Source organism: Miscanthus floridulus, chromosome 6 (genome assembly GCF_019320115.1).
Source record: "Miscanthus floridulus cultivar M001 chromosome 6, ASM1932011v1, whole genome shotgun sequence".
NCBI classification, from domain to species: domain Eukaryota; kingdom Viridiplantae; phylum Streptophyta; class Magnoliopsida; order Poales; family Poaceae; genus Miscanthus; species Miscanthus floridulus.
This window is the reverse complement of record NC_089585.1, coordinates 136,638,261-136,656,184: the sequence shown is the minus strand read 5'-3', so window position 1 is coordinate 136,656,184 and position 17,924 is coordinate 136,638,261. Positions and strand designations below refer to the sequence as shown.

At 42.8% G+C, this 17,924-nt stretch overlaps 1 protein-coding gene and 1 long non-coding RNA gene across 2 annotated transcripts in view; both read right to left on the bottom strand.

Annotated features, from left to right (window-relative positions):
* Positions 1-835: 835 nt before the first annotated feature.
* LOC136459796 (uncharacterized) overlaps positions 836-17,924 on the bottom strand; it is a 34,499-nt gene continuing 17,410 nt past the window's right edge. The window contains exons 2-5 of the mRNA XM_066459644.1: positions 4,085-4,512; positions 3,636-3,731; positions 2,584-2,643; positions 836-1,060 (exon numbers count right to left, since the gene is read on the bottom strand). Coding sequence (XP_066315741.1) covers positions 836-1,060; positions 2,584-2,643; positions 3,636-3,731; positions 4,085-4,512 — 809 coding nt within the window. The remainder of the gene's footprint in view (positions 1,061-2,583; positions 2,644-3,635; positions 3,732-4,084; positions 4,513-17,924) is intronic.
* Positions 16,512-17,162, bottom strand: LOC136459795 (uncharacterized). Its single transcript, XR_010760272.1, has 3 exons — positions 16,942-17,162; positions 16,815-16,880; positions 16,512-16,755 (listed from the first exon to the last, which is right to left on the bottom strand). It is a non-coding gene; the product is annotated as an uncharacterized lncRNA (long non-coding RNA).

Below are 17,924 nucleotides of genomic sequence, written 5' to 3'. Positions count from 1 at the left end.
AACTCTATTCATGACCTCTTTTTTCTGAGCCATGGTTTTGCGTCTCTTTATTAGCTTACAAAACCACAATTTTGTGACACCATTTGTTTCCAAAAACTACGTCATCGAAAAAAAAAATGTCACCCAAATAGGCCCTTAGTTTGGACCTAAAATCTATGGCCAGTAGCAGCCCATAGGCCATTTCAGGCCTTGTTTTTTTAGACCAGAAACAGGCCGAGCCTAATCGAGCCACCCGCTGTCTAAAATATTTCAGGCACACGTTTTTGCTGTCCACGTCAATAACACACGCTGGCTGAGCCAAGCCCATCGGCCAGGCCACGCTGACAGGCCAGGCAAGAGTTGTGATTTTCTTTGGGCCAGAAGCCCACAAAGATGCAAGAGTCTTAACCCGGCCCTATACATTGTTTCCAACAGCAATAAAAGAAATGAAGCTAGCTGTCAACAACTAGGCACATGAATTCAGAACTGTCGGAACGTCAAAAAAATTCAGAGCTGTCGGTGCCCTCGTTGAACAACCAAATAATTATTATCCAACAGAAAATGAAATCAGAACTACTACCTCTAAAATTTCATAGCGCGCAGGAAAGCCCTGATCCCATGTTCCATTTCATATTGCATATGATCTCCAGCCAGGGGGATATCAAGCTGGGCATATTTGCTATAATGGCACAAGTGAGCAAGGCATAAGTTCACAAAACAAGTGTGATGTTACAGTTTTATTCAAGCTGAGCTACGTTATTATGCTCTGAAGACCCAAAACGAGCATCGAACATTGTGTCGAGGGACGGCAGCAACAGAAGAAACCGAGCGCTTGCAAAAGGATGCTCCAGAATGTTTACACAGCCTCCACATTTGGCTCAACATCCCCATTATCCTCAACAGGCTCATCATCCTTCTGTTTCACAAAGCCGAAATATTCCTCCTCCGAATAATGCTCCTCTGCGCTTCTGCCAAAGATGAATGGTCTTCTACCCATTGTTGTAAAAGGCATTAACCCAAACGCACGCGCGGTTTTTATCTCTCTTGCAATCTTACGCTGAGCTTTTGCACTTATACGGGTCTGAAGAAAATAAGTAGGTTAAAAACCATGGCAAACATATGTATTGACTATTATACAGAATTACAAATGCAAAAACGTAAGAAGATCCTGGCATAGCAGTGGCATCGGGATCTCTTTCCAGCTATTCTACCCAGATACGTCAGGGTAGGGACTAGGGACGTATCCCGTATCGGATAAATATCCAATACACACCTACTTCTTGCCAATACGTTGGGGTTGTTGGATACGCAGATCGATACGGCCCAGTCCACAAGTGGATTTGCTTGTAGTAACTCCTGCAGACCTCCATCTGCCGCATCCTTTCTCCCCATACACGGCCGCCACAACTCGCTCTATGCCCGTACGGCGAGATCTCGTACATGGCCACCAAGTGACCGCAGCGGTGAGGTCCTCAGGAATTACTGTGGCAGTGACGCCCCACGGTTGCGAGCTCCTGACTTCCTGATCTCCTCCAGGACGAGCGATGGCGTGTTATGCTGCTCCAGAAGATGAGGCAGCAGCTGCACTCGCGCTAGGAGGCGATGGCACAGGGCCGGTAGCAGAGCGTGACTGCCCATGGTGTGGTTGCTGCCACACGAGGCGGCCATGGCGATGCCTATGCGTTTGCCAGCAGCAGCCTCTCTGTCCACTTAGCTGTTCTGCTCCAAGAAAAGGGAGGTAAGGGCAAAGGCCCCCAGAATGATGTGTGTTGGTTGCTGATCGGCAGTTACGCTGCCTGAGTTCCACTTTTGCTATTCTCCTCCGACAATTATTTGTTTAATTTCTCTCCGGATATTGATATTTTTTCCCACCAAAAAAATGATAAGTTTCTCAGAGGTAAGCTCCTCCCACCTGACATTGAGGTCTAACTTATCACAATAGTTTTTAGTATGGTTCAGGCATGCTCTTTAGGTCTAGCGGCATTAAAGAAATTTGGAATTCATGGAATGCCTACCAAGATTGTGTCCGCATACCTAGCATAGTACACCTTCAAAGGCTGTTCTCCCTGTTGGGAGAAACCACCTCTTTTAAGATCTTGTCAAGCTGGTGAAGATAACATTGCATTAGGACTTGTGAGATACATACAGATAGGTTCGCATTTTGATATGCTTGAGTAGTGAGTCCTCCCTCAAGTTTCTACTTCTGCACTAAAGCGTTTATACAAGGATGAGAATAACAACGTAATTGCAAGAATGCATGGTAACTTCTTGCTAGGCTGCTACTGCTTGTAGAATTTTCATATGCCTAATTGTTTATTTATTTAAAATATCAATACATATCATTTTTTCTAAAAAATGCCATATCCGTGTCCGTCAGATATTGATACACGTATCCGTGTCCGTCAGATATTGATACATGTATCCATATCCATGCTGCATAGCTATCCAGGATGGAGTAATGCATTCAGGATAGCTGCTCCCAGTATTGCATGATAAACAACTATCTAACACGACAGGATCTGACAATTTCACTAAAAGGAAGGAATATCTTGCCCCAAAAAGCTCGTCGTCATATATAATGAGTACTTGAGTATCAGTGGTTACCTGGCTTCTCTTGATGATAATTCCAGCTTCTGTAAGAAATTTGGAGAGGAATCTAACGTTCTGCAAGAAACAGTTCCAAATCTGTTAAGGAGTGAAACTAGAATGTACATGTAGACAAACATGAATTCATCAACCAGACCAAAGCTCAAGATATAATCTTTGGAGAAACATTACATGTCTCTTCATTGCAAAGAGGCGCCTAACAGTAATATTTATTGACATAGTTTTCCACAGTGAACTGATTTTCTTTGCAAATTGATCTGATCAGTCAAAATATATGTATTTCATACACGTTGAAACTTGGAACATTAAACACATGGTTCGCATTCGAATACTTGCTTCGATGCATGTCGCAGTCAAATGTTTGCAAACCAAAACCATTCCAATATGTATATAAGCTTCTTTTATGCACTAGTAAATTAAAGCAGGTGGCATAGTGATTAACATGTACTTCATTGCAATGAACTACCTTGAATTTGCTAAATTCAAACAGAACAATTAGAAAAATCAGAAGAAAATGTCAGAGTAACATAGATTTAGTGTTAACAGTGATTATTAGTTCCACCCCTGGTGTCCACCTCTTGTTCAAGTATTAGTTCCAGAATAACCCATAGTAGTCCACCTCCTTTCATCTCCACAATTCATAGAAAATCATTAGTTCTAGATTCCTATCACTCCTTGTTCCCTATGGATTCGATACCATGATCCTCCCAACACTTCTAGAGTCAATCTCCACCCTTGGATCCCGAGATTCTCTTCTCTTATTGGCTAAAAGGGAGAGCACACGGATTTATGGGCCCACAAGGAAGCATCCAACATGACACAAGTATCCAACCTTCACTATGACACATGGGGACACCTTCTAGAAGGTGGTGGCATGGCCCACCTGCCATAGGGAAAAAGAGATCAGCATAGACTCTTTGTGTTCCTGAGCTTTGTGTTACCTAGCAGCCCTAGAATTTACAAAGCCGTAGAGCACAGCAAAATACACATTTCAATATAAAATAGAAACTGTAGTCAATTTCCTTGTGTTGTCAGGCAGATATACTCACCCTAAAATCAGCCTTCTTCAAAACCTCCGCTGTAGTTGTTTCAAACTGTGGTCTAGGAGGGTTCTTTGCGGCTGCAGGTCTTCTAAGGTCAAGGTCCTACACTTATCAGAATTGAATGAAACAAGGCATTAGAATAGCAACCACGCACGGGCAGATCACCGAATAAACTAATAAATGAAGAAAGAAAGTTGTAAAGTACACATGGTATATTGGTATTATAAAGAGTAAATCTGGGTATTGGAAATGAAATTCCCATTTTGTTGACGAACATCAGCTAGTAAAACACACGATTTTACTGTGACTTCAGGATAGCAGACATTTCTAGCCCACACACTTACCCACTAATTCCTGAATGCTTACACAGGATAACAAGATCATATAGGCAGCAAAAGATTTAAGATGACTCCAATAATTCTGGCTATGTACTGACAAACCAAACTACTGCTTACCCGAACAGAATATGTCGAACCTCGCTTATACGGCACATCAGACCTGAACTCAAAATCATCTTCCCAGTCGCCGTCGTCGTCATCCTCCTCCTCCATTTGGAAGTTGCGTGCCACATTAGCAAGCTTATCACTTAAGCCATCGTGCAAAGAATCAAAACCACCCATCAACCTAGAGCTGCTCCTGTCGCCAGATGCAGCAAACCCAGGCAAACCAGAGCTGTTCCTGTCACCGAACCCAGGGAAACCACCCATGGACGACCCAGATCTGCTCCTGTCACTGAACCCAGTGAAACCACCCATCCCAGAGCCCATATTGTATCTCCTACCAGCGTTCTCAGCCCTATCAAGCTTCGCGTAGAGTGATCCTTCATCTGTGCCCTTCCTCCCAAACAGCCGTTCTTCGAATTCGTCCATAGTCTCGCCATCCCCTGCACAGAAACAGTCGAACAAGATAGCCATATCAACATCAGCCTGATTGAGACCATTAACACTACGGGAGGCAAAATTCCCCGAGTGTCTCTGGCTTCCCTAAGTGCCAAAAATCGGGCACTCGGAAAAAAGAATCTTCTCCGAATGTTGCACTCGGGGAATAATTGCACTCGGGGAAGAGAGGTTTTTCCGAGTGCCGCAGAGATCGTGGCACTCGGTAAAGAGCAACACTCGGCAAATGCCCTCTTCCCCGAGTGCAACACTCGGGGAAGATCGGCACTCGGCAAAGAAACATGTTACTTGACGGTTCACCCCGCCCACGTCGTTAAAACTTAAAAAAAACAAAAATTCTTCCCTGAGTGCCAGGGAAGGCACTCGGGGAAGAGGCCCTTTTTCGAGTGTCAGGACAGGACACTCGGGGAAGAGGCTGCCTTCCCCGAGTGCCCTGTCCTGACACTCGGGAAAGGGACTCTTCCCCGAGTGCTAGGGATGGCACTCGGGGGAAGAATTTTTGTTTTTTTTTGTTTTTTTTGCCTCATTTTTTTTTGAGGCCTTCCCACATTATTTAAAACTCCCTGTTCAAATTTGGAACAATTTTGATTTTTTTTGTTATATTTCGTTAGTTTTTTTCGTTTCGTTGAATTTTTTTACATACTTCGAATTTGAACTGCAGGTACATGAAATAATGAAATTTGGTGATTCAAAAAATTATATTAATGATATATGGTGTATGTTGAGGCCTTATCCAGGAACTCGCATGAAATGTCGAGCATCTTGTTGACGTAACATGACGAATAACTTGCGGGAAAAGTGTTTTTAAATTATATAAAATCTGAACGAAGTCTGATAATCACGAAACTTGTCTGGGCGTCGTGTTATCGTATGTAGATGCTATGATAAAAAATTGAGAAGATTTCGAATAAGTTGTAACGTCGGATGCCTAAAACCCAGACATCTACCTAGCCTTTTCTTGCTTTTGATAATAACCTGACCGGCCATATCTATATTATTTGGCCCTTTCAGAAACTAAAGCTCAGCTCAAAAAAAAACTCACTCTGTTTCCCTCTCATTGATCTTGAAAGTGGCGAGAAATGGATCGTGATGATGTGGCTGGCTATTATTAGTGGAGGTTAATTGCAAACATATATTCCTGACCTCGATCTGAGACTTCTAATTAACACAGTACAGTACGCAGCGGGATCTGTTCTTTTCATCTTTGGTATTAATATGTTTCTTAATTCAAATGGACAGGGCCTACCTAAACCTTGGATCTGGTGGTATTAATATTAACTCCTTGAACGATCCTTGACATTGGAGCATGTACAGATCAGCGAGCAGTAGAGTATAAAGGTACTTCCATTGGCACACTACTACCACATGCTATGCATGTTGTGCATGCTCTCTATTAATTTGTCAAGTTAGCATGACATATAGCTTGTATAGCCAGCTGTTGACATCATTTTTTGCACGTGTTAAAATGTTCGGAGTGGACTAATCGGCAAGGGGAAAGTTACTGTATACTTTGATAGCCGATGAAAGCCAGCTTGTAAAGATGGTTGCCGATAGCTGGTGATGCCGATAAAGGGAGGCTTGAAGACTACTGCCGATGAAACAGGGAGTATGCCGATGAAGGGAGATTTGAGGACTACTGCCGATGAAACAAGGAGTATGCTGATGGGGGAAGACTTGAAGACTATTGCCGATGAGACAGGGGGTATGCCGATGGGAGGAAGGACAGTGAGATTTCCATCGTAATTAAGGCGGACAGGGAAATAGATAGGAGTTGATTTCTTTTTCTATATTTGTTAGAGTATGATTCATGTAAGAGTCACGTGTTTTCTTAGATATGGGCTTGGTGTCCTAGTTGTGTTTGGTTGTGTTTCTTTAGATCAGGGTATAAATATGGAGTGAGGGGCAATGTAAATAGATATATCAATCAATATCAAAACCAATTTTTACTCCTATTTGCATCTACTTACTTTTCGGCAATGTAAATAGATATATCAGCAGGTACCTTCTGTAGAAATTCAGCCAGTTCGTCAGCAGGAAGCTGATGCTTTTTGGGCCGATAGGATAGCAGAAATTATGAAGGATCAGTTTGAGATAAAGCCCAAGGTCAATATTTATTCTTATCGGACTCCATATCCTCCTGCATATGATTTAATTTCTCTCCCAAATCGGTATAAGGTACCAGATTTCACTAAATTCTCCGGGCAGGATGATACATCAATAATGGAACATGTCAATCGCTTCATTATTCAATGTGGAGAGGCAGCTAGCAGAGATGAATTAAGAGTTCGATTATTTTCATCATCTTTGTCTGGATCGGCATTTACGTGGTTCATTTCATTACCACCAAATTCTATTATTACCTGGGCTGATCTAGAAAAACAATTTCATAAGTATTTCTTTGCTGGAATCCATGAAAAGAAGCTTACCGATTTAGTAAAATTGAGACAGCGCAATGATGAATCGGTAGAGAGCTTTGTGCAAAGACTACGAGATGTAAAAAATAAGTGCTACAGTCTGGTGCTAGATAATCGGCAGCTTGCCGATCTGGCTTTCTAAGGGTTATTGCCACATCTTAAAGACAGATATGCTACTCAGGAATTTGAAAGCCTCAGTCATCTTGTGCAAAGGATCTCCGATCAAGATACTAGGGTTTTTGAACCTAAAAAGAATTGGAGTAAAAAGGTATCATTTGTTGAAGAAGTAGGAGATTCTGATTCTGATGAAGAACCAGTTATCGGCTTAGCTGAGTGGGTTAAGAATAAAAAGTCAATATCTTGTCCCTTTGGTAAAAAAGAGCCAGAAAAGTTTACCTTTGATATCACCAAGGCTGACAAAATATTTGATCTTTTGCTTCAAGAGGGTCAAATTAAGCTGTCACCTAATCATGTGATCCCATCAGCAGAAGAGTTGAAGAAGATCTTGTACTGTAAATGGCACAATGCAACTTTACACAGTACAAATGAATGCAAGGTGTTCAGGCAACAGTTACAATCGGCTATTGAATCTGGGAGAATTAAGTTTGGTACTTCTAATGCCCAAAGGCCGATGAAAATTGATCAACACCCCTTTCCAGCAAATACGTTGGAGGCCAAAGGGAAGACCAAGGTATTGACGTCCGAGGCTGCTGAGAAAAACGCATCAGTGGATCCTCAACATCGGATAACTACCGATAATGCAAGAAGTAAGGGATTGCTGGGAGAAAGTGTTGACACCGTTTTTTGCACGTGTCAAAATAATCGGAGTGGACCAATCGGCAAGGGGAAAGTTATTGAATACTTTGATAGCCAATGAAAGCCAGTTTGTAAAAATGGTTGCCGATAGTTGGTGATGATCGATGAAAAGGTTGATTTAGACTCGGGCGTTGCCGATGAGGTTGGAGGAGTTGTTGTTGATGCCGATGAAAGGAGGCTTGAAGACTACTGCCGATGAGACAGGGAGTATGCCGATGAAGGAAGACTTGACGACTACTGCCGATGAAACAGGGAGTATGCCGATGAAGGAAGACTTAAAGACTACTGCCGATGAAACAGGGAGTATGCCGATGAAGGAAGACTTGAAGACTACTGCCGATGAAGCAGGGAATATGCCGATGGGAAGGAGGACAGTGAGATTTCCATCGTAATTGAGGCGGACAGGGAAATAGATAGGAGTTGATTTCCTTTTCTATATTTGTTAGGTTATGATTCGTGTAAGAGTCACGTGTTTCCTTAGATATGGGATTGGTGTCCTAGTTGTGTTTGGTTGTGTCTCTTTAGATCAGGGTATAAATATGGAGTAAGGGGCAATGTAATGGACAATATCAATCAATATCAAAACCAACTTTTTACTCCTATCTGCATCTACTTACTTTTCGGCGACTTCGTCAATTTGCATATTTTTCCTTTTTACGAGTTCTCATTGATTCGGCGAGCTGCATCGCTTCAGTGCGACCTTCGGCGATTCTCGAGTTCCGTGTGAGCACCTCTTGGCCGTGACTTCCGGGCGTATCGCTGTTGTCAGGACCAAAGTGTTCGTGTCTTCATCCTTGTCGATTAGCAGGTCAAATCGACTGGCACGCTTTGGATATCGATTCGGGTATTAGCCCTTTGTGTTTGCAGATCACTTTTGCATCAACACATCTTTTGGCACGCTCGGTGGGACAAATCAATCAATATGTTCAATTCCGAGATCGATCCAGGGAACATCATCGCAGTATCAGAAGAAGATCTCAAGGAAGAACAGAGGCAGGCTATGGAAAAGGCTGTAGAAGAATACAAGCAGCTTTGTCTGAGGTCGTTTAGCTTGAACAAGAGTGGACAAGTCATCCAGAAGCAAGATTTGCCGTTACCTCGGCAGGTTACCTTTGACTCCAATCCTGGTAAACTTCAAGAGATGGTTAATTCTGCAGTAAATCATGCTTTGATTAATCATTCCAATGTGCTGTCCAATACTGTTCATAATGCTGTGGTTCGAACTCTCAAAGAAGGACAAGCGGCACCACATTACGTTGGGCCTGCCTATCATCAACCAGAGCCGGCATCTGTCAAAACTCCATCGGCTCCTTCGGCCGTTGTGGGTACAGAAGCTACTTCCCCTCCAGTATTGGCAGGTTCACCTAATATTCAATCTACACCGATACAATCAGATCAGGTACTACCAGGAGGGCGAATTCAGCTTAATACAGATCTATCGGCATCAGCTATGTCAGGCCCTGTGTCTCAGAATAACCAGATTCCTACTAATTGGTGGGGATATGGCATGCCTCCAGAGTCATCTGCTTTCAATCCTAGATTACCTCAAGTATTTGATGCAGCAGGAAGAGCGCCTATATCATCGGCCGTTTCGCCGATGGCTCAAGTGCCTCAATATGCCGCGACTACTTCTGTACAACCAACTCCAGGAGGTTTCCAGATGCCTATGATTCAAACATTCAATTCAAGTCCATCGGCGAGCGTACTACCGATGCAGCAGAAAGCCCCTGCTATGAGTCAAACTGGGGTTCAGTTCATGCCTCAAACCAGTTATAATTATCCAACAATATCAGCAAATTACCAGCCGTCGGTAAGTTTTGTGCCGATGAGTTCTAATAATGATTGGTCAGGACAGTTACCTATTCAACATACAGTTCAGCGAAATCAGCAGGTTGCAGGGATTCAACAAGGTCATATGCAAGCTGGTTTCTAGAATCAAGCATCGGCGGCCCAGCCGATGAATCCTTTCCAACAGGTTAATGGACCACAAGTAGCGGCAAATATGCCGATTGCTGGAGATCGTGGGCCACAAAGATATGTGGAAGGATGTCAGCAGGCACCTCCTGTAGAAATTCAACCAGTTCGTCAGCAGGAGGCTGATGCTTTTTGGGCCGATAAGATAGCAGAGATTATGAAGGATCAGTTTGGAATAAAGCCCAAGGTCAATACTTATTCTTATCGGACTCCATACCCTCCTGCATACGATTTAATTCCTCTCCCAAATCGGTACAAGGTACCGGATTTCACTAAATTCTCTGGGCAAGATGATACATCAACAATGGAACATGTCAATCGCTTCATTATTCAATGTGGAGAGGCAGCTAACAGAGATGAATTAAGAGTTCGATTATTTTCATCATCTTTGTCTGGATCAGCATTTACATGGTTCATTTCATTGCCATCAAATTCTATTATTACTTGGGTTGATCTAGAAAAACAATTCCACAAGTATTTCTTTGCTGGAATCCATGAAAAGAAGCTTACCGATTTAGTAAAATTGAGACAGCGTAATGATGAATCGGTAGAGAGCTTTGTACAAAGGCTACGAGATGTAAAAAATAAGTGCTACAGCCTGGTGCTGGATGATCGGCAGCTTGCCGATTTAGCTTTCCAGGGGTTATTGCCACATCTTAAGGACAGATATGCTTCTCAGGAATTTGAAAGCCTCAGTCATCTTGTGCAAAGGATCTCTGATCAAGATATTAGGGTTTTTGAACCTAAAAAGAACTGGAGTAAAAAGGTATCATTTGTTGAAGAAGTAGGAGATTCTGACTCTGATGAAGAACCAGTTATCGGCTTAGCTGAGTGGGTTAAGAATAAAAAGCCGATATCATGTCCCTTTGGTCAAAAAGAGCCAGAAAAGTTTACCTTTGATATCACCAAGGCCGATAAAATATTTGATCTTCTGCTTCAAGAGGGCCAAATTAAGCTGTCACCTAATCACGTGATCCCATCGGCAGAAGAGTTGAAGAAGATTTTGTACTGCAAATGGCACAATGCAACTTCACACAGTACAAATGAGTGCAAGGTATTCAGGCAACAGTTACAATCGGCTATTGAATCTGGGAGAATTAAGTTTGGTGCTTCCAAGACCCAGAAGCCGATGAAAATTGATCAACACCCTTTTCCAGCAAATATATTGGATGCCAAAGGAAAGACCAAGGTATTGACGTCAGAGGCTGCTGAGAAAAACGCGTCAGTAGACCCCCAACATCGGATAACTATCGATGATGCAAAAAGTAAGGGTTTGCTAGGAGAAAGCAGTAGTTCCAAAAAACCTCCTCGACCTGGCATTGTGATTACTCATCGAAGGCAGCAGGAGGGTTGGCATCAACGTAATGACCGATATCGGCAACAGCAAGAAATGAGACGTCAGGAAGAGTGGAATCGACATAAAGATCATTGGAGATGTCCGTTCTTCATCCATTGCTGGGAAGAAGGTATTAAATTGCCAACTGTTGAAAATTGCCCTGAGTGTAATGGTTATTACGGAGTCAATCGTTCAGAAAGGAGGTTTCAACGTGGTAATCAGGGTTTGTCTATCAACGAGCCGATTAGAGGCAGAGCATCAGTGCATGATCGGCTGGGGGGCAGACTTAGTGTACATGAGAGGCTTGGTAAACGCGCTGGATATTTTCCAAGGAATCAAGAGGAGCTTGAGGAGATGGCAAACGCAAGAGTTCCCGATGAGGAAATATTCTACAGGGACCCTAATATACGTCGCGTAGAACCAACTAGGACTTGTTATCAGCCGGTTTGGAAGACCAAGTTTCCTCGATGGTGCCCAGAGGGTCTGACAAAGACGCAGAGAAGGAGGATGCAACGTGAGCGTCAGGAGGATTTATACCAGGAGGAAAATTCCTCCAATGAAAGGCCTGGTCATCAGCAGTGGCAGGTAAAACACAAAAATAAGGGTCCATTGGCAGATGTTAATATGGTATTCATGTTGCCGATGGAGTTTCTGGCAATATCTGATAATGAGGAAGAAGTTGTTCTCTCTGATCAAGTGGCTCAGCTAACACTAGATCCAATGATGGCTGTTTTTGAGAAACCTACCGATGACGAGAGACAGCATCTTAAAGCTTTATTTATGAAGGGCAGAGTTGATGGGCAGCCTGTGTCTAAGGTACTTATTGATGGAGGGGCTGCGATTAATATTATGCCTTACGTGATGTATCGGAAACTTGGTAGGGGAGAGCAAGACTTGACCAAAACCGATATGATGTTGAAAGATTTTGAAGGCAATGTGTCACCGGCTAAAGGGGCAGTGTGCGTTGAATTGACCATCGGCAGCAAAACCTTGCCAACGACGTTCTTTGTTATCAACGGCAAGGGTGCATATAATCTGCTTCTAGGGAGGGATTGGATTCATGCTAATTGTTGTGTTCCTTCTACAATGCATCAATGCCTCGTACAGTGGATTGGGGATAATATTGAGGTCGTCCCTGGTGATTCTTCTTATATCATCGCATCGGCAGAATCAGATACTTATGAGCGAACTAAATGCATATCAGGAGAAGCTTGGGAAAAAGAGTTCCTTAGAGTTGCTGATTATGAAATTCCACCGATCCAAGCAGTCGGTTCTGAAGAGGAGTTTTAATGGATAGGTTTGCCGATGATGGAAAATTAGGCCAAGGGTTCACATCGGCAGATGATTTAGTAGAAGTAGATATCGGTGATGGTGATGGGTCGAGGCCTACTTTTATTAGTGCTAAGTTAGATTCTAAGTGTAAGCAGCGAATAACAGATTTGTTAAAAGAATATAAAGATTGTTTTGCTTGGGATTATACTGAGATGCCTGGGTTAGACCGATCGATAGTTGAACATCGGTTACCTATCAAATCTGGATTTCGGCCACATCAGCAGCCAGCGCGCCGATGCAACCCTAATGTACTTCCTGACATTAAGGCCGAAATAACTAAATTAATTGAAGCAAAGTTTATTCGGCAATGTCGATACGCAGAGTGGATCTCTAATGTGGTTCCTGTTTATAAGAAAAATGGAAAACTTCGTGTTTGTATTGATTTCAGGAATCTCAACAAAGCCACACCGATGGATGGCTATCCAATGCCGATTGCTGATTTGTTGATTGATGCTGCGGCTGGACATCAAATTATTAGCTTCATGGATGGTAATGCAGGTTACAATCAAATATTCATGGCTGAGGAGGATATTCCCAAGACTGCTTTCAGATGTCCAGGACATGTGGGGTTGTTCGAGTGGATAGTCATGACGTTTGGTTTGAAAAATGCCGGTGCTACTTATCAAAGGGCTATGAACTTTATTTTTCATGAGTACATCGGCACATTAGTGGAGATCTACATTGATGATGTAGTGATTAAGTCTAGAGATATCACAGCACATTTAGCCGATCTGCGAAAGATACTGGAGTGCACAAGGAGGCATGGATTGAAGATGAATCCTAATAAATGTGCATTCGGTGTATCGGCAGGACAATTCTTGGGTTTTATGGTGCATCAACGGGGCATTGAAATCAGTGGGAAGTCTATTGATGCAATTAACAAGGTGATTGCTCCTGCCAATAAGACTGAATTGCAATCTTTGATCGGTAAGATTAATTTCATTAGAAGATTCATATCTAATCTGTCGGGTAAGATCAAGGCTTTCAGCCCACTACTTAAATTAAAAGCTGATCAGGAATTTGTATGGGGAGTTGAACAGCAATTAGCCCTTGATGAAATTAAGAAATATTTATCAAATCCTCCAGTGCTAGTTCCACCTCAACATGGGAAGCCTTTCAGGTTGTATTTATCAGCTGATGATACAGTTATCGGTTCAGCTCTTATTCAAGAATTTGAAGGGAAGGAGCGTGTTGTTTATTATTTGAGCAGAAGATTAGTGGATGCTGAGACGAGGTATTCGGCTATCGAGAAATTGTGTCTGTGCTTATACTTTTCTTGTGTCAAATTAAGGCATTATTTGTTATCTGCCGAGTGTATGGTCATATGCAAAGACGATGTGGTCAAGTATATGCTGTCGATGCCGATATTAAGTGGTAGAATCGGCAAATGGATTTTAGCATTATCAGAATTTGAGCTACGCTACAAATCAACTAAGGCAGTTAAAGGGTAAGTGATGGCTGATTTTGTCACTCAGCATTGTAATACGGTGGATTCTTTGGGGATTGCTCCCTGGACACTTTTCTTCGATGGGTCCACATGTGGTGAAGGAGCAGGTATCGGCATTATGTTAATTTCACCTCAAGGAAAGAAGTATGAGTTTTCATTGCCGATTGTTGCTACAGCGACAAATAATCAAGCTGAATACCAAGCCTTGATAAAGGGGTTAGAATTGCTGAAGGAGATACGTGCCGATGTTGTTGAAATCTTTGGCGATTCTATGCTAGTTATAAATCAATTAGATGGAATTTATGAATGCCGAAGTGAAGCTTTGATTCCGTATTATGAAAGATGTTTGCAATTGTTGAAAGGATTTAGAGATTTTCGTCTTGAACATATCTCTCGATTGCATAATGAGGAAGCTAATCGACTAGCTCAGCATGCTTCAGGGTATCAGCCTATTCAGGAAGTGCTAACATCGGTAGTTGATACCGATGACTGGAGGAAAGAGATTGTCGATTATTTAAAGGATCCATGTAGAAAGGTCGAGAGACGTATAAGGTTCCAAGCTACCAAATATGTGCTCCTCGATGATGAATTATATTATCGAACTATAGATGGAGTTTTACTCAGATGTGTTAGCAATGATGAATCGAAAAGCTTGATGGGTGAAATTCATGAAGGAGTATGTGGGGCACATCAATCGGCTTTCAAGATGAAATGGATGATCAGAAGGAATGGGTACTATTGGCCGACTATTCTTGAAGATTGTTTTAAATATTTTAAGGGATGCCAGGGGTGTCAAAAGTTTGGTAATATTCAAAGAGCGCCTGCATCGGCTATGAATCCTATAATCAAACCATGGCCGTTCCGGGGATGGGCTATTGATCTCATTGGTCAGATCTATCCGCCATCGAGTAAAGGACATAAATTTATTCTGGTTGCTACCGATTATTTCACAAAGTGGGTTGAGGCAATTCCTTTAAAGAAGGTGACATCGGTCAATATGATTGATTTTGTGAAAGAGCATATTGTTTACCGATTTGGTATTCCTCAGACTATCACTACCGATCAGGGTACTATGTTTACATCAGGAGAATTTGGTGAGTTTGCTGTAGGTATGAGAATTAAAATTTTAAATTCTTCTCCATATTATGCTCAAGCTAATGGTCAAGCTGAGGCTTCTAACAAAGGGATCATCAAACTCATTAAGCGCAAAATTGAAGAAAATCCTAGGAGGTGGCATACAGTATTAAATGAAGCCTTGTGGTCATATCGGGTGTCATGCCATGGTGCAACCAAAGTAACGCCTTATCAGTTAGTATATGGACACGATGCAGTGTTGCCTTGGGAAATTAAGGTTGGCTCTAGACGAATACGTTCTCAAAATCAGCTGACAGCCGATGAGTATAATACTCTTATGAAAGATGAGTTGGAAGATGTGGCGGGTCATCGGTTAAGGGCTTTAGTTAGTATTGAAGAAAATAAGAAAAGAGTAGCTAGATGGTATGACAAGAAGGTGAAAGTAAAAGAGTTTGCCGATGGAGATCTGGTCTGGAAATTGATTTTACCGATTGGGACTAAAAGTTCAAAGTTTGGAAAGTGGTCTCCTAATTGGGAAGGTCCATATCGGATAAATCAGTCTATTCCTGGTAATGCATATATTTTAGAAACCCTCGAAGGGGTTGTGTTTCCCAGAGCGTTAAATGGAAAATATTTAAAGAAATATTACCCTAGTATCTGGACAGATGCATAAAAGTATAAGTGCCGATAACAGTACTATCGGCTAAGAATTATGCAAGGGTATCAATGTCTCATAAAGTGCCGATACAATAAATAAGATTACACGTTCAGCAAGGATTGGATAGCTAATATCGCACGTAGGCGAATCTGGTCGGCTTCTTCCATTTCTTTGATATCGTCATCGGCAGCACCCTCCACAGGCTTGAGTTTCTTCTTCACGGCTAAAGCTTTGCGAGCTTGGATATCTCTTTCTTACTGAAGGGCTTTGACGGCATTGGGTAGCTGGCTTTCTTCTTGTTGAGCATGAGTTAAGGCTGCATCAATTTCTTTCAATTCAGCCAATAGAGCTGCCTTCCTTGCCGATAGATCCAAGATTCTCTGCTTAAGTGCAGCACCCGAAGTCTGCAAGTTGACGATGCCCTTGTGTTTCTCATCAGCGATTTGTTTCAGTTGTAGCATCTCTCCTTTAAGTTGAGCTTGAGCTGCTCTATCGGCAATGCGCTGAGCAGCCCGTTGATATTGCAGTTGACGGCTTTCTAAGTGAGCTGCTGGGAAGAGTATTTCTTCAACATCGGCAGGGACCTGGCCACGAATTGTTTTGAAGATTGCCTTTGCGGGGTCCGAGTCATCTACCAGTTGGGCGGTACTTTGCTGTAGCAAGTTCAGGAGGGTTTCCAACTTGGATTTAGTTTCTGCCGATATTGTTCCCAGTGCAAGGGAAGAACTTGTTTTCTCTCCATCGTCGTCAGAAATGTCAATGGCAAAGGAAAATAGGCTGTTCGGGGAATCTTGTTCCTGAAAGAAAGACAAGGAGATCAATCAGGGGTAAGTATGAGTATTGTAAAATCAGATAGGTTGATCGGTTTACCTGTTTCAAGGCAATTTCCTGTGCTTGACTGGAGGAAGCAACCTGGAGTATGTCGTGTGGATCGACTGAGCTTGCCGATGGGATATCCTCTGTGACTTCATCGGTGGTAGGCTCTTGAGGTATGATGACCGATGACATTGGGGCAGATGTAGGGATCGGCATAGACCTTTGTCGTTTTGGCTGTGCTTCAGTATCTGTTGAAGCTTTGCGCTTTGCTTGGACATCGGCAACGATCGGCTGGGGGGCATCGACACTTGTTGGTTGTGAAGCTTGGGCATCTGGTACGTTTGCCGATGTACCCAATTGTTGCTGTAAAACAAGTGTGAGATATGATATTTAACAGATAAAATGTAAAGTCAAGAAGCTACCTCTGAAGGAGTGGTGCTTGATATCGGCGGAATTGCCGATGATGATCCAGTAGCAGCTCTTACCCCCTGATGATTAAGGTCAATATAGTTTGTGATTGGCATAAGTGAAAATAAACAAGGTTGTTACCTTAAAGGCTTTGACCAAGGTTGTAGCAGCGGCCGATGGAGTAGCCCTGGATATAGCCAATTTGGACTTAGAAGTGATGGTCTTGGTACGAATCTTCTGGTGGGTCAAAGCGGCTAAGGTGGGAGCGTTGTAGCCGATCGGCGATGTTGGGGAAATAGGCCGGAGGTTGAAGGGTTTCCCACTTTTGCTCACCGATGGTGCTGGGTGGTTAACCTGTTACAAGGGAGTCAGTTATTGATAAATGAAAGGAAAAGCAGAAGGGAGTTCAAAGAAACTTACCGCGTCGTCAGGGATGGCATATTCAGAATCGATCATGTGCCGATATGTGTGAGCAGAAGTCACGAACAGTTGCTCTTTCCACTCTCGCCACCATTGCTTGTATGACTCGGTGATGAAAGATATTGGTGTCCAGGTGGATACATCAACATCTGTGGTATCGGCATCAGGAGAAAGTTGTACTACTTTGTTCCAGTCTGTTCCGCAGGTGATTGTTTCCCTGGGTTTGATCACATCGGCAAAGCAGAGTTTGATTGGCAGTTGCCCAAAAGCCAATTGGCGGGATACTGCCGATGGGTTGTAAAATTCATATGTAATGTTGGTGTTTTTCCCGCTGCCGAATGTGTTTACTGGAATTGCCCTGGGAGTGATGATAGCCATCATGAGCTCATTATCTTGATTCAGAGTGTCATCGGCAAAGTTGAAAAGAAGGGGGAATCTGTTTTCTTCGTCGATATAAGGCACCCAGGCCCTATGATCACGAGAAAGACCATTATAGAAGCTTTGAAAGAATCTGCCGATTTGGTCTTCGTTGGCTTCTGTTCCAGGAAGGACAATTATGGCTTCACCAAAATTGAGGGGTGAGCGTGTTGCCGATTCATCATCCCCGAGCACATAATCTTCGGCAATTTCTCGTGGGAATTGTTGAGCAAAAAAGTCCCATTGCAAACGTTTGTGCATATGGGCATTCAGCCACATGTTGATGA